The 17586-nt window shown below is 39.8% G+C and overlaps 2 protein-coding genes across 8 annotated transcripts in view; one reads left to right on the top strand and one right to left on the bottom strand.

Moving 5' to 3' along the window:
• The window catches only part of LOC129397991 (protein eyes shut homolog), a 565331-nt gene that overhangs the window by 543966 nt on the left and 3779 nt on the right, over positions 1-17586 (top strand). The window lies entirely within an intron of this gene.
• Positions 8984-15883, bottom strand: LOC129397998 (zinc finger CCCH domain-containing protein 11C-like). The gene has a single exon (XM_055113775.2). It carries the CDS (start codon positions 14227-14229, stop codon positions 11998-12000), a length of 2232 nt encoding a protein of 743 aa, XP_054969750.1. The 5' UTR covers positions 14230-15883; the 3' UTR covers positions 8984-11997.

Below are 17586 nucleotides of genomic sequence, written 5' to 3'. Positions count from 1 at the left end.
CGATTTAAAAAAGAAACGACCCTTACCACCCACCACACATGAAAATCCATTCTGGGTGATTGTAGATGTAACTGTGAAAAGTGTGAAAGAGAAAATAATAAAGCAATTAGAAGATAATCTAAGACTATAACGCAGATAATACCTTCAAGACTTTAGGACAGGTAAGGATTTGATAAATTGGGACCAAAAATGACTGTTCATAAGAAAAGATGGATACATTGGATGTTAAAATTAAAAACTTCTTTTCAACACAAACACCATTTAGAGACTACAAAAACAAGTCACAGAGTGAGGAAAGATATTTGCCACACACATAACTAACAAAAGACTTGCATCCAGATAAATAATTTTTAAACTTTTACAAATTAACTATAACTAGATAAATAATGCAATAGAGAAAAGAAGGAAATACTTGAGTGGACACTTCAGGAAAAGGATATCTGCATATTTTCAATCTTATTTGTAGTCAGAGAAATGCAAATTAAAACCTCAATGAGATACTACTACTATTTACCAAGGAGAATAACTAAAATAAAGAAGAGAGATAATCCTAACTGCTGACATGGATATGTAGCAATAGGATGTCTCTTATATTGCTGGTGGGAGTTAAATTGGGACAATGATTTAGGAAAACTGCTTACATTATCTACTAAAGTTGAACATGTACATACCTATGACACAGATATTGCACTCCAAAGTGTATATTCAACAGAAAGGGGATCATGGTAACCAAAAATATTTCCAAGAATGCCCAGAGCAACATGATTTATAAAAATGAAAAGCTAGAAACAATATATTGTGATAAATTCATAAAGTGGAATACTATGAAGCAGTAATACTGAATGAACCACAGTTATTATATTCAATAATATAGATGAATTTCACAAACATAATATGGAGCAAAAGAAGCCAGATGCAAGATTTATACAGATGATTTCATTTATAGAAAGTTGGAAAAGAGACACAACTGAACTCCAGTGTTAGAATGAGCGTAACAGTTACATTGGGGAGGAAGAAGGGAGTAGTGATGGGGAGGAGACATCAGAAGACTTCTGGATACTGGAAATATTATTTTTTAACTTGAGTAGTTTTACAGCAATGTTCATCCAAGGACAATTCATTGAGTGGTATGCATTTATGTATAGTAGAGTATTCTCTATGTATCTTAATGTTCAATAAACATTAAGATACAAAAGCTCAAACTTTCACCCTATCATGGTATTTGAGAGAAAAAGACAAATAAAATTAGAATGTCTATGAATTAGAAAATTCTGAATAGAAGTAGTAAAACAGTCTATTACACTGGACCTCAGATTTGACATGCAGTAAACTACTCAGCAGACAACTGGTGATTTTCAGTTAAGTATGAGGCACAGGTATTAATGTATCCCTACGGCTACAAAAGTCAGAGATGATTATGTGTGCTCTGTGAGATTCCATTCATTTGAACGGGTATTCAGTGGGTGGTCTCAGCAAATTCCATAACTATCAAGCATTGGAATGAGAAGTGTTTTGGTGATATGATTTACTTTGAGTTATCAATCAATTTAATCAAATTAGTCAAAGTTATTTTGACCAGGCTTTGGAGAAATGTAAACAGTGACCCTTCTGTATGGGATTGTTAGTTGATACAGGACTGAAGTTTTACCCTGATAAACAGACCTTCAGAAACTTATTCCATGAACAAAAATCTATGTGAGTGAGCACAGTTCCTGAAAATGTTCCCATCATCATCATTGGCTATGTCCCATCCTTGGGTACTGAATAAATGATGTTCTTGGAGTTCAGTAGATACAAGATTTCTGAAGAGCTAGCTGCAACTCTCTTAATGGTGTAACTCAAGGATATTAGGTTTTAGCTGGAAAACACACACACACACACACACACACACACACACACACACACACACACATACCATAAGGGGAAGTCCAAAGAAGAGAAAGAGGGTTGAGTGCTTTTGAACCTTTAAGGATTGATGAAGACACATTAAGCAAATGTTTAAGACTTTCTTATCCTGTTTTATGCATTCAATGGATATATGTTGAGTGCCCTCCATTTCTTGTGACAGGCACTATTCTGAGTGCTAGGAATGATAGAGCAGGAACGAAAACAGATAAAAACCCGATTTCATGGAGCTTATATTTAATTGGAAGAGACAGAATAAAAAACTTTTAAAAACCTCTCTTAGAAGTAATGAATGCTATGGAGAAAAATCAAAACAAGGATTAACAATTGTGGAGGGGGGGTTTTGATTTTAAATGGGGTGATCATTGAGAAGGTAACATTTGAGAAAGTACTTGAAGGAGGTAAGGAAGCATGTAAGCATGTATACACACACACGCACATACACACACACACACAGATAGACACACCTGAAGGAAGAGCAACCCAGGCAGATGGAACAGCCAATGGAAAGGCACTAAGTGGGGAAATGTTTGGCTTCTGTGAAAAACAGCAAGGTCAGCAAGGCTGGAGGGGAGTGGGTGGTGGATAAAATTTGAGAAGACAAGGACAATAGTCATTGCAGAGGGTCTGATCAGATACCACCTTGCAGGCCATTATAGGACTTGGGCTTTTATTCCTATTAATGTGGGAAGCTCTTGGAGGCTTTTGAGCAGAGGATAACTAACATGCTCTGACTTATGTATTGAAAAGACTGCTTTGACTGCTACATTGAGTACAGACTAAAGCTGGCTGAAAACAGAAGCAGGGAGACCAGTTAGGAGGCAATTACAAGGCCACGTAGGAGATGAGGTGGCCTGGGCCAGGTGTTTGCTGTGAAGATACTGAGAAGGGATCAGATTCTGGATATACTCTGAAGGTAGAGACAAAGGGTATTTAGTAGGTAGACTGTTATTTAGATAGTTTGAACAGCTAACGTGAGAATAACAGAGGAGTCAGAAATGACTCCAAGATTTTTGGCCTGAAACACTGGGAAGATGAAGTTGTCATTTATCGAGATACGGAAAACTGCAGAAAGACCATATCTGGAGGCAAGATCAGGAGCTCAGCTGTGATCACAGTATGTCTGAGATGCCTAAAGGACACCCAGATAGACAGTTGAATAAGTTTTGAGTCAAGGGAGAATTCGGGGCTGATCCTTTAAGCATGTGTTAATCACGCATGTATGGGGTCACTTCTTTACTCTAAACCCTCCTATAATTTCCCAGATATAAACTAGGGAGCTGTCAACATTTGGATGGTTTTTAGAGCCATGACAAAAGATGGGATTACCAAGTGAATGAAAGTACCCGAAGAAAGACAGAAGAGGTACAAGAATAGGCCCCGGGTGACTCCAACATAATATCTCACCAGCCCTACCTATGGGGAAAAAATATCCCCCAGGGAATAGGCCAGGGCCATCTAGACTTGTAGGGTTCAAGATGCTCTTTAAGAGGTGTGAGGAAAGCTGGAGTTTGCCTTTGTGTCCATGTTGCTGGTGTTCCACGAAACAGTAGGGAATCTCTACTACCTCATCTGGGGGTTGAGGACTGGAGTAAAGCAAAACAAGCAGCTGTTAAATTAGGGGAAGTGACAACGCAGTGATAATCTGAAGATCCCAGGTCTTCAGATGAAAGCTCCCTCCTAAAGAGCCAGAATTTAACTTTGAGATTGGCATATATTCCAACTGGTTACAGGAACATTGAACTAGGTATCTCCCAGTGGAAAGGAAAACAGAAAGACCTGTTTAACGTTGAAGCTCTGCCCCCATGTTCCTGAGAGCATACTGTGATAACTGTGACCATAGAGAAAAGAAAAAGCCAATAGCTGAAATGAATCAGGTTGTTGGGGGCCTAAGATAAGTAAGTGCAACTTGTTTACATGTAAAACATTTGTCTTGTCAATTTGGGCATTTTATCTGGAAATTATCCAAAGCAGCAATTATCTAGAGCTAGCATGCTAGACTGTTTATCCCTAGACATGGGTGGGGGATGAGGGGGTAGAATGCAGGTTTTCATGGCACTTATAGAGTGTGGGAGGTCTCTTTGTTTTGTATTTAAGAAAAAGAATGCAAAATTAGGCACGGGGCCATGGAAGTGACCTATGCGAGTGACGGCCCTAAAGCTATAGTTTTCCTAACTTCACAGAAAATCCACCTCTGACCCTAAACCCAGATGACAGAAACCTTGGGAGCAATAACTGATCACTTAATTTATCATGACCAAGTTTATCTTACAAGTGCCAGGAAGTATTCAGAGTTAGTCAGGCATCATAGGAAAACTCTCCTTTATGTCTATTTCTCACTCAAAGGTATTCAAATAAAAGGAAACATATTAAAGGCACTTAGATAAAGGAAGGCATAGTAAATATTCTTGTTCCATGAAATACCATCTTCTAACCACCTTAACAGATGCAACAGTTGAACAATCTAGCTGTGCTCCGCTGATATTAGAAATACTGTGGTCTGAGCCAAAGGACCAGTGATGGCATCAGGAATTATGTCACTGGCTATATCCTATATATATGTTTACCAGATAAAATACATGATATCCAGCTAAATATAAATTTCAAATATACAATAAATAATTTTTAGCAAAACTGTACCCCTACATACTTATGCATAGGACATACTTATACCAGAAAAGCACTCGTTTTTCTGAAATTCACATTTAACTTGGCATCCCATATTTTTATTCGCTAAGTTTAGTAATGCTACCTACACTGATTTCTGCTTTGGGATACATAATGAGTGATAATTTGGAGAGCCTACTAAACAGAAAATCAAAGGGACAGAGGATAAATATTGTATTAGTAGGTCACATGGTTGCTTCCAACATTGGCCCTGACAGTTATCATTACTCATATAATAATACTCAACTGTCATATCAGAATCTGCAAAAGGGGGCTGAGGGTTGTGCAGAATTCGTGCATATTTAATTGACACAAATTAAATATTAAATATTAATTTAATTAGTAAAAACTATTCACTTTTAACTAATGAAAAGGATGGAAACGCTGCTTTTGTAAATAGGCAGCATTATTGGGAACACAATATTCTACTGCGTTCCCCATCCATAAGTCAAACCATCTGTAAGTCCAGGACTAAGTGTTATCTGTAATTGCTTAAAGTGCAACATTGGTCAAATATGCATAAAGCAGCTAATTGTGAAATATGAGTAATGGGTCTATTTGTTCAATGGGTAAAACTCACTTATCCTCCTTTGACATAGAAAATAGGATTAAATGTAAAACTTATGTCCCAGCTCATAGAGAAACTTACCAGAAACATGTCCAAGTACTTTGTTTACCATCCAACCCTTTTAGTTATATATCTATGAATATTAATATTGTAGTACTTCATACTTTTTAAGTATTTATAGATATACGTATCGCTTCTCGGCCTTTTGGCGAAGATCAAGCGTAGTATTTATAGATATACGTATGTTCTTTTATTCCCTCCTCAAAAAATAATATTTTATTTATCATCCCCATTAAAAATTATGTATTCATTTGACAGATATTTAATGGGTATCGATTATGCGCTTGGAAAACAATAGTGAACACGACAGGAAAAGTTGGTCATTACAGAACTAACCTTCTAGTAAGAAATAAATAATATTTTAAAATAATAACAATAAAATTTCAGTTGGCAATATTGCCATGAAGATATAAAACAGAGCAAGAGAGACAGTGGCTGCTATTTTAGCTAGGATGGTGAAAACCCATTTGAAGTGGTAACACTTGAGTTAGACATGGAGCTTATATGATAATGATAAACCAGCCAGTGGAAATGGGAATCGCTCGAGAAATGGAGCCACTCCTTGGAGAAGAAATGAGCTTAGCAAATGAGCTGCTCATAGAACAGTAAGAACTAGATGACTGTAGCAGAATGAGAAGGGTGTGGAAAGAGCTAAGGTTCAGATGAGGCAGAAGAGGTAGACACGGCAAGGTCACGTGGAGCCTTGAAGGGCATACTGAAGAGTTTGGGTTTTTTTATTTCCTTGTTTTTGTTTTTGACTAACCCTGGCATAGTGTGTGAGGGAGGGAACTTCACAAGAGTGTGGGTACTCGGAGGCAGGCAGGATCATTGAGGGTCATCTTGGAAGCTGGTCACCACTAATCCCAGATATATCTATAGATAGATAGATAGATAGATAGATAGATAGATAGATAGATAGATAGATTTAGACAGAGTCTCACTCCATCACCCAGGCTGGAGTGCAGTGTCATGATCTCGGCTCACTGCAACCTCTGCCTCCTGGGTTCAAGCAATTCTCCTGCCTCAGCCTCCCGAGTAGCTGGGATTACAGGCACATGCCACCTTGCCTGACTAATTTTTATATTTTTAGTAGAGTTGAGGTTTCACCATGTTGGCCAGCCTGGTCTCAAACTCCTGACCTCAAGTGATCTGTCTACCTTGGCCTCTCAAAGTGCTGGGATCACAGGCATGAGCCACCATGCCCAGCCAAGAGTTTGTATAGTCCAGTGCAATGGGAGGGACCTGAAGGGGTTAGAGCAAGATAGTATTGTGATCCAATGCATCCTGAAAGGATCAATATGGCTATTCAACCAAGAAAAATTGAACAGGGATCAAGGGGAGGAAGACAAAAGTAGAAGTAGACTGGAGGCCAATTGTCTAGGCAATAGATGTTGAGGCCTTGGATGTCACTGTGAAAGGGAGAGAAGTAGTCACGTCTGTTTGAAAGTAGGATCAATTGGACGTGCTGCTAAATTGGCAGTAAGAGGCAAGGGGAAAGATACATAAAGGATAACCATAGAATTTTTACCGGGAAGCTTGGTTGCTATTAACTGAGATGGGAACTGATGTTCATTAAAATTAAAACACATTCCCATAATCACACTTTAAGTACCAGAGCAAAGATTCGAATTCAGTTCTTCCTAATGCTCCAATATTTTGGGGTTGGTGAGCTGATTAATGTCTACTAGTGTGCTTACTTATTTAAAAGTCCCCCTTTTAAGCTATAAGCTCCTCAGTGACAGAGACTTGGTGATATCTGATATCTAGTCGTAGGAACCAGAGGCACATGAATAATGCTTTTTTGAGAACATTTGTAACAAGATATGACAAGTCTACCAGGCCCCATGTTTCCCGTCACCCTTGGCTGATTCACCAATTTTTTTCTTTAAGGCAGCTATAGATGCTTTCTATAGTGTTGGTTTTGAATTCTGCTATGGAAGTACAATGGTCATTTCAGAGGCCTGCAAACTTTCCCCTTCTAAGGAAGTGTATGGGTGCAATTACGAACATATGTTAACGGAAATAAAACACATGCTAATTATTTCCCTACACGCAAAACCGTCTTGATGGAACCATCAACAGCCTTTATTTATTTGAGGAAATCTAGCGAAATAATATCTCATCAGCTATCTCATAACATTCTGTATTTGATTACCAGTTGAAATACTCCAAACTCCACACTAGTTTTTTTCTAATTTTTTTAACCCTATAGGTTTTAATACCATGCAATTCTCAACCTCTGCATGACTTTTTTCTCCTTGTAAACAATTAGGAGCCATCTGGTTCCATGGATTTCCCAATCCTCCTGAGAATTTAAACTTAACACACCAAAAGGTTTGATTCGCCCAAGCACTACTATTACATTATTCAACTGGTTTTCTAGTCTTGGATCTTAAACAATATCTTCCTTAGAAAATCAGAAGAAATTTTCTCTTCATACTTCATATAATCCTCTTGCTCTATGTATAATACTAAGCTTTGAGGACCTCCTCAAAGCTATCTTGAAATGATTTACCAAAATATTTGCCAACTTGCCTCTTTCTATGGCAACATATAACTCAAACTGTATCACTTTGTCAATCCCAGTTTTTCTAAGTACCTGTCAAAAAAATTCAAAGGAGTTGGAGTTAGATAGAAAAGGAAACAGATTCCCCTTGGCACCTGTTTGTGCAATGTTGAGCTATGTCTGGGTACCCACTTCAATCTGAAACATTTGCATTCCTGATAAATAGGGGGAATTTTTTCTGAGAAGGCTAATGAAAACAGAGATCTTTCTCACTCAAGATACTAATCAACTTAAAACACCCTGGCTCAAATCCCTTTCTGATAAACACCAAGATCTTATTATGTAATAAAGTTTATTGATATAGTAGTAAATGGCCCATTGAGATGTAGCCTAAGGAAAATTTCTTGGAGATTTTTATTATGGCATATCTGGTAAGAAAGTTGTTTTAAACTTGTCAGGCAAGACATTATCTAAAAGGCTCTTTATTCAGCCTGAGGCAGTGGCTCACGCCTGTAATTCTAGCACTTTGGGAGGCCAAGGCAGGTGGATCACCTGAGGTCAGGAGTTCAAGACCAGCCTGGCCAACAAGTGAAACCCTGTCTCTAATAAAAACACAAAAAATTAGCTGGGCGTGGTGGGATGTGCCTGTAGTCTGTCCCAACTGCTAGGGAGGCTGAGGCAGAAGAATCGCTTGAACCCGGGAGGTGGAGGCTGCAGTGAGCTGAGATCACACCACTGCACTCCAGCCTGGATGACAGTGAGACATCATCTCAAATAAATAAATAAATAAAAATAAAAGGCTCTTTATTCAATAAACACACTTATACACACATAGAAGTGGGAGAGTGGGGGAGAGAGAAGAAAACTTCCAAAGTTACCTAGGTTTTTGTTGGACAAGATGAGATACTATAATGCTCCTCGTTCTTATGATTTTTACTCCCCAAAATGAGGGGATAACAACTGAATTGTTCTCGTACACGCTAAAGCCACAGTCTCAGAAAAACATATCCCACAATTTAAAGGAAGAGTGCTGCTGATGGGTACAGAGGAGGAATTATCTTTCATACAATGCATTAAGATATTCCAAGTGATTTATGGATGTATTTGAGAATTAACGGATTGAAGCTCATGAAAACTGCTAAGAGAAACTGAAAATGGAAACATTAGTTGTTCACATTAAATCTAAACATGTTTAGAGCAAGTTTAGGGACTGTCACTTCTCAATGTGATAGAATAACTGGTACCAAATCTGTCTCTCTGCCGTAAACGGCTAGGAAATTGGACAAAATACATGAGACAGCTGTTTTCAGACGTTAGAAAACAGACACAGCACAGAAGTGTGAGTCTTCAGAACAGGAAAAGAAATGAGGTAAGCCCTATAACCAACATGGCTTTCTGGATGTAGGCACTTCCAAGACTGCAGTAAGAGAGGAGGAACCATGACAAGGCAGATCCAACTTACTGAATTTAATAGACAGAGATCAGAGTTAAAGGAGCTAAAAGAGCTGAAATGTGAGGCACAGAGAGAAAGAACTCCAGAAATCTATACAGGCAGCTATCCTGAGTCCTTCATTGAATATTAGGCTACATATGCATGAAATGAAACTCTATGAGGCCAGGCAAAAACAGCTACTGGGATTTGTGAGCTGGGGGTTGAGTTGCAGCCAGCCAGAATGGAGGCATTGCTGACCACCCTGAATATTTCCTCGAGCCTCCTGAAGAGGCGTGCTTCAAAAGGATAATTAAATTAGCCCTAAAGAAAAACTTACTCTAGACGCATACTCCCAAACTTAAAAATACGCTTAAAAAGGATCAGGTTGAATGGTAAGTAACTGAACTCCCCGGCAAAACAAAATTCGGCTTTCCAGAGGAAGACTACAAAATCTAGACTTTCTTTTTTTTTTTTTGAGACGGACTCTTGCTCTGCTGCCCAGGCTGGAGTGCAGTGGCACGATCTCAGCTCACTGCAACCTCCGCCTCCCAGGTTCACGCCATTCTCCTGCCTCAGCCTCCCAAGTAGCTGGGACTACAGGCACCCACCACCACGCCTGGCTAATTTCTTTCTTTCTTTCTTTCTTTCTTTTTTTTTTTTTTCCTACATCGGTTGTATTTAAAACACAAACAAGTATTTCTCTTTCTGTAAGGGCAAATGGTTCAAATAATGCGGAACACGAAACATTGACTAATACAAGTTTATTTTTTAAAAAAGCAAAAGAATAAAGAATATATACAAAAGGGACCTGGAATCTGTAAGCTGATTCCAAAAGCGAAATAAGTAGAAAATCCGTGGTGAAACCTGAACATTCTACCCCTGCTTTGGAGAAGGGCTATCATACAACATTCAGTCAGCTGAAGATGGATTGCTAGAGGTGTGTCGATACATAAATTTCAAGTCATTTTTGCTTGTGCAGAATCATCCCAATCTTAACAAGACTGAATGGGCAGTCCTGTGGCTTTCTTCCTTTTCCATATTCCCAACAAGGCTACGTGAAGTTCAACTCTTGATGAGCCGCTTACAACAGCAGTTCCTTAGGAGCCAACATGACAGGTGGGTCAGATTTCCCTATGAGAAACAAAACTGGCCACCTACAGCAAAATATCAAAATGGGTAAATCCTTCCTTCCTCTTCCTTCTGATTATATACAACATATCTCCTTTCAAGACTATTATTTCCGTCATGCTTATTCCTTCACAAATCTAAACCTTGAGGTGATATGAAGGAAACCAACATCAAGAAAAGAAAACTCAATTCAGAAATGAAGAAAACTGGCAGGTATACAATACACCCCCAGAGCATCTCAATATCCCTGGCACAGTACAATTCGGTGTACTGCTACAGCCCATAGATAAATATTGGCAGCTTGAATAAGCTCATTTTTTCCCTCAGGTGGTTAAAGGCCACCACATAAATACTGGGCAACAGGGGTTTGTTGGGAGAATTAGAAATAAAAAATTAACCAAATTTTGTCCCTGTGTTAATTCAATGCCAGCAAGGAGGCAAGTACTGAAGAAGAAAAGGGACAATTTTCATACGAAAAAAGAATTCCTCTAATCATGTCACCATCTCATATAATGAATCCAGGGAATCCCAGAAATAGAAAATTAGTTTCAGGGGACCCCTGAGGCACTTTAAAGCCTTTTAAAAAATTACAGTAATAATAAATTAGATATTGCTCTTCAGAGGCCAACAGAGCAGCAGAAGCATCAAGATCAGGTCCAAAGAGTTATGCCCACATTACAGGCTTCCTGAGCTGCTCAGCCCTCTTTAAAGCTTAGTTGAATCTCTAAATACCTTTACAAAGACATACAATTTAACGCAGACTGAGTGGGTATTTTTGTTTAGTGGTAGCATAAAATTTGGTCCTTAATGGTAGCAGCTGTCTTCATCCATTTCAAACTCAGGTAATATTAAGTACATCAAGACAATACATAAAGAATACAACAAAGGAGAAAAAAGCCAAAACTGACAAACACCTCAAGGAGTCATTAAGTTTGCTTACACCCTTTCACTTGATCTCCCTCTCAGTCTCTTTTTTGTGGAGAGAAGGGTATGACAGAACTTTTTTCTCAAAAGATGATAAACAATGGCATCAAATGGACAAAATGGTTATAAAGTAACTTTAAAAATCTGACCCCAAGGAATCCAGGACACATACAGATAATTCAGAGGTATACTTCTGATTTGGGGCAAATTCTAGACTAAAGAAATGATCGTCTCAGGTAAATGTTACAATAGATGAAACTAAGTCCAGTTTTTTGGCGGTTTTTTTTTTTTTTAAAGTGTCCTCACTACCACCTTCAGCTATCAATCATTTCTCATAGCTCAAGCGGAAGGTCATCTTCATCTTTCCCAGGATCCAGGTCAACCTCAGCTTCCCATTTGCCTCCTGAAATCTCCCACGTTAGTTTCTCAAAATCATCCTCCACAGAGAGTGGGGGCTTTCCTGTTGAGGCAGAGCTGAGTCGGCGAGTTTTCATGCTCATTTGGGGTGAGGAAGGGCCAGACGCCTCCGGGGGTGAGGAATCTGAAGAGGACTGGGTTGGAGGCAGCACAAGACTGTCTCTAACCAAACACCGCATATTCTCACTCATAGGTGGGAATTGAGCAATGAGATCACATGGACACAGGAAGGGGAATATCACACTCTGGGGACTGTGGTGGGGTGGGGGGAGGGGGGAGGGATAGCACTGGGAGATATACCTACTGCTAGATGACGAGTTAGTGGGTGCAGCGCACCAGCATGGCACATGTATACAGATGTAACTAACCTGCACAATGTGCACGTGTACCCTAAAACTTACAGTATATTAAAAAAAAAAGAAAGAAAGAAAAAAAAAAGAAAAAGAAAAAGAAAAAGAAAAAAAGACTGTCTCTAGGATTTTCTGCTTCAGGCACAGTGACTGATTTGTCCTCAGAGACAAGCAGGACAACAGCATCCACAGCTGCCTTTTTGGCTGGGGGTTCCTGTAGGACGCTGCTGGAGCTGAGTGGCTTCACAGCGGCAGTGACAGCAAGGTGCATCTCCACTGCCTTACGTTTTGGGGCCAATTTGGGGGATGACACAACTTTAACCACAGATTGCTTCACGTTCACTTTGGGTTTAGCTTCACCCCTTTTTTCCAAGGTCTGTGCTGCCCATTTCACATTCAAGAATGAGTCTGCAATCCCTGAGGTTTCTACCTCCACCTTCTGGGATGACTTTGTGGGAAGCTGCTTGGTCAGGTGCCATGTGATTCCTGGCACAGCAGTGAGCACTGGTTTCTCTGCCACTCGGGTATTGCAAGAGGCTACATCTCCCTGAAGAGGTGTCGAGACTGATTTTTCCCTCTCCTGCTGTTTCCGCATGCGCATCTCTCTCATGGTCGCACATCTCTTGACTTGAATTTTACTGATGTCAACTCCTGTGGTCTCAACTGAAGCCTCTGTAGCTTCCATTCTAATACGGCTCTGAAAATCAACTTCATTTCCTTCCTGAAGTATCTTCTCTTCTTTCCTCCATGTTCTTTGGGTGACTCGCAGCAGCAACCTTGCCCCCGGAGTGGCCTCATGTTGAGACGGGGAGCTGGTGCTGCTCTCGGAGCTCTGCTGCACCCTCAGTGCCTTCTCCAGTTTAATTTCTTCCAGCGTCTTCATGTGCACCTCCTGCATGGACTTTGTTTTACCTGCAGGCTCCTCTGATTGTCCTTTGCTGGCAACAATGGGTGGCAAAACTACTGTTTTTTTAATTTCACTATCAGTCTTTAGCTTCATGCAAGTTGTATCCTTTTTGCTTTTTTGTCTCTCTGCTTCCTGCTGCCTATGTTCTTCTTCAGCCAGGACCTCAGAGAAGGTTTTGATACGGAGAGTGGAGGAGCTTCTTGCTCCTGAAGTAGAATCATCAGTTTTTGAAGGTCCTTCTGTCTTGAGTTTAGTTTGCGATTCCCCATGTTTCTGACTGGCTCTTTCAAGAAGCATTTCTTCTAATGTCTTCACATGGATCTCACCAACTTTATTAACTTTATCTGTTGCGTCCTCATTATTTGGATCAGCTGACATGCCTAATCGCTCCTTAAGAGACTTGGAAACTTGAGCTGTCTTTGGTGTTTCGTCAGTGTTAGTTTCCGGAGCTTCAACTTTCTTCCCTAGCCTCTGTGCCAGGCTACGCTTTAATGGAGGATCACTGTCAGCGCCTGCCGAAAATTTTCGTTTCCCCAGTCTCTCAGTAAGACCCAATCTAACCAAGGGTTCTTCTCCTTGTTTGGTGGAGAGAGTTACTGTCTTCACCACAGTCCTGACATTTTCTTTTTCAGGACCTGGAACAGGCTCAGGGTGGAGCAAAAGACTGGAAACTCCTGAAGAACCCTCACCTTGCTTCTTAGATTTTTCCTTCATTTTCTCTGACTTAATTTCCTCAAGAGTTTTTATTCCAAAATGCAAACATTCACCTTGCTTTATATTGACTGCAGGTCTCCGGACAGAAGTCACTCGTAATCCATTGTGAACTTCAGGAGTTGGTTGCAGGGTAGGTGTTTTGGTTTCATCAGGAAACTGATCATCATCATCTTCATCATCATCTGCAGCATTAATTACAACTGGTGGATGCTTGGGGCTAGGAACATTTTCGGAACTTTCTACTTTCATAACGCTCCGCAGCTGAGGGGAAGGATTGGACTGGACAGACAATTTGTTCTGCTGAACTGAAAGTTGGCTAGCCTTCACTTCCTCTTCTGGTGACTCAGGCACAGTTGTGCTCGGAGGTAGGAAAAGGCCATCAACATATCGTCCTCTATTGTGATGGAAAGCGCAGTTTAATTTTTGACATCCTGTTGGCTGATTTTCCCAATAACAAGGAACTTCACTGCGTTTTTTATCAATCTCCATGTGCCGAAACCTGCACACCCGTCGAAAACAGCGCCCTTCTCGCCATAATGTGCAAACAGTTTCATTTCCTAGTGCAGCTTCACAGTGACGGAATGGGCAGCTGTCACCTTTGGTACATGTAGAATAGAAAAAAAAATAGCAGTCTTCTCCTTGATTAGGCATGCTGGGTAGATTCTTAGATCAGAAGTGGCTTCTTGAAACAAGCCACTGCTTCCTCAAAGCAAGGACAAGGCTCCAAGTCCTCGTGAAATGGGTTTAATCTTCCAAATGACAACTTGATCACAGAAATTGTCTTTAAACTGTAATCATTAGCTGGTTGCTCTCAACAGGAACGTCTGTGTCTTCACTGAGTTCCAATCTATTACGCCTGTAGGTCGAACCAACACTCAATCCATGAATTAATAATAATGAGGCAGAAAAAATTTTCCTCCTCACATTGCCAAGAAAACCTCTCAGCCACAATTCAAACACAGCATGTGTTTTTAAAACATCTCCCAACTACTGGGAGATTAAGTCCATTCAAATAACCTTTGTCAGACTGGAGACAGCTAGGGTTAGTTATCTCCTCAAAAACAAAACAAAACAAACAAACAAAAAAAAAACAAAAAAAAGAGTTCATTTAAAGATGAACTTGAGAGTCAAAGGATCATGAAAAAAAATCCATCTTCCATAGCTGAACAATATAATCTGAAAAACAAAAAAAACATCAGTTTTTCAGTAAGATCCAATTTCTGGTCTTCAAGATTTCTTCACACTTAATACTAGTCAATTTTCCAGGAATTTTTTGGGCAGGGAATATCCCCAAATCCTAAAAAGCATCGCTATCTCTAGTTCCACAGCCTCCTTCTCAAGGTCCAGAATCAAGGCCTGGAAGATGTCAACACTATAGGCCTTCCCCACAGGAATCCGCACCGATTATGGGAGTTTAGGGGTGTTCTTCATTACGGTTTCACCAATCCTACAAGGAGTACGGAAGTGTCCCTGTTGCTCTTGACTCCCACGCTGAGGGCCAGGGGTGGGAGTGTAATGAGGGTGGGGAATGGGTGTAGGATACCGGAATAAGGTCGGTGGCTTTCTGTATGTGGAGTTTGAGACAAGCTCCAAAGTCGTGGGACCCGAACTGATGACACTATCCCCGACTCCCGCTTGCTGCTACGTCTTTCTTCTTGCTTGGCCGCTGCCGTCCGTCGTCCTCCGAGCAGCAGCAGCACTAGCAGAAAACCAAGACTGCCAGCGTCAAAGATGGCGCCCGGCTACAGGCTCCGCTCTAAGGCCCGGCCGGTAAAAGTGCCAGCACGACGCAGGGCGCGAGGGTTCTGGAAGACGTAGTTCCTCTATGACGCGATGCCTAAGATCTAATTTCATATATCTTTGGTAGAGACGGGGTTTCACCGTGTTAGCCAGGATGGTCTCGATCTCCTGACCTCGTGATCTGCCCGCCTCCGCCTCCCAAAGTGCTGGGATTACAGGCATGAGTTACCACGCCCAGCCCCAAATCTAGACTTTCAATAAAATATTTACAATGTCTAACATCCTAACAAAAATTATTTAAAATGCAAAGGATCAGGAAAGACTAGAACCACCAAACTAAGTTGGTAGCAGAGGGGAAGCCACTAAATAAGCCGAATACTCGAAAGACAGGCATTGTACTCATCAGTCATTCCTGAGGGTGGGACCATGGTAAAGCTGAAAATCAAAGAATTGGTTGAAAGCTTTATGAGCACACAGTTAAACTCCTGAATTCTCTCTTTTATCTGTGTGAACAGCCTGTTCCATTCTTGAGCAATACACAGAGCCCAGGGATGTGGTGCAATACTACAGAGGAGAAATTAAGTAAAAATCTACTCCCAAAACAAAGGTAACAAGGTATTTTTCCCTATTCTGCTCTAAAAATGTGGGTGGTCAGGCCACTTCCCCTGACTGTCACTGAGTGGATGTAGGTTAAAGAATACAGACTCTGAGAGAATTAGAGAGTTCTTAAACAAATCAGCCAGGTCTCTTTGATCACAGTGCAATAAAGTCACTAGAAAACCACTCACAATGAATACATGGAATTTCAAACCATATTTTTTGGTGATTTATTTTTCAATATAAGTGGAGAGTCAAGCATAACCATGTAAGTTAAGAAATTCTCTAACTTCACAGCCAGAGACCAAAGTCAGTTGGAAGGTAGGGAGAAAATTCAGAGGAAATACAAAGAAGAGTTGCATGTTAAACTTTTGAAAAAAACTCCAAAACTTAAGACTACTGCCCTCAAAGTAATAAGAAAAAGGTAGAAAAAATAGTTTTCAGATCTACAATATGTGAACATTTTTAGTTCTAAGAGGTCTAACCTAAAAATAATATACTTCGCTTAAAATAGGAAGTCAAGTAAGGAAAAGATGAGGAATTTAGGAAACTGAGGATCCAAACCAGAAGACAGGCGGTAAAGCTTCCCAGGATGAAGGTGAAGAGTCATCCCAGAAAACACTATGAAGTGAGCCTGTGGATCTACCCATTCAGAAGAGGCATTTCTAAGGACAAAAAGACTGAGGCTGAGAGAATATCCAATGTATTTTGCATATTGAGGGACATGGGGAAGTAATGATGACTGGGTGCTTAGAATAAGTAAACAAAACTAAAAATATAGTGATTAAAAACTGCCAGGAAAACAAAAATGTTCTGTAAAAGTAAATGCATACGACCTCTTTCAGCTACAAATGATATCACTAAACACATAATTATATAAAATGAATGTTAATTTATTACAAAATTAACCTAATTTTATATTGGGAGAATGATATATGGGCTTGGTGTGTTTATCTGTGTGTCTGTGTGTGTGTGTGTGCGTGTGTGTGTGTGTTTTGGGGTAAGGAGCAGTGTAAGAAATGTAAATACTTCTCTTCCATAGGATGACATCAATGAATAATGTTTAAATGTGCTTTTTTATTAAGTAATAAATGTAAAATATTTTATTCGGAAATATTGAGATAAATGAAAACACAAAAATAGTTAAACATCTTAAAGTAGTTATATATAGGTGGCAGGATGAGTTAGAAATGGAAACGCACTGTAATATTTGACCCTCAGAAGACACTATAGTTATTCTATAAGAAATATTTGCATTATTATAGGAATATTTCCATAGTATTTGATGAAAATATAAATTAAAATAAACCAGAATATTAAAACTTGGAAATAAATTTAAAACCAAAACGCCTGGCATTTCAGAAATTTTGGACTACTTCCAATGCATCAGAAGCGACACTTTCCTAAGAACATCCCAATGAGCTTTCAAACAATGGCCATTAGAAAGCAATAGATTGCCAAGTTGTTTTTTGGGGGGGTCAGGGGAAGGTGTGGTGCAAAGGAAAAGGAAGTGTTGCTATCTTATTTTCTTTTGTGCTAATTATAAAATTAGTGTTAAAAATATGTTATTTATTGTAGAAAAATTACCAAAAATAGGTTGTTATTAGGAAAACAAAAAGGTAAATGACCAGTAACTTTGCAAAAAAAGTGCAATTCATGAATTAAACACAT

The sequence above is a fragment of the Pan paniscus genome, chromosome 5, assembly GCF_029289425.2.
Source record: "Pan paniscus chromosome 5, NHGRI_mPanPan1-v2.0_pri, whole genome shotgun sequence".
NCBI classification, from domain to species: domain Eukaryota; kingdom Metazoa; phylum Chordata; class Mammalia; order Primates; family Hominidae; genus Pan; species Pan paniscus.
This window is presented reverse-complemented; position numbering and strand designations above follow the sequence as displayed.

Excerpts from the sequence above, each read along its gene's own strand:
- LOC129397998 (XM_055113775.2), bottom strand. The coding sequence starts at position 14,229 with ATGCCTAATCAAGGAGAAGACTGCTATTTTTTTTTCTATTCTACATGT.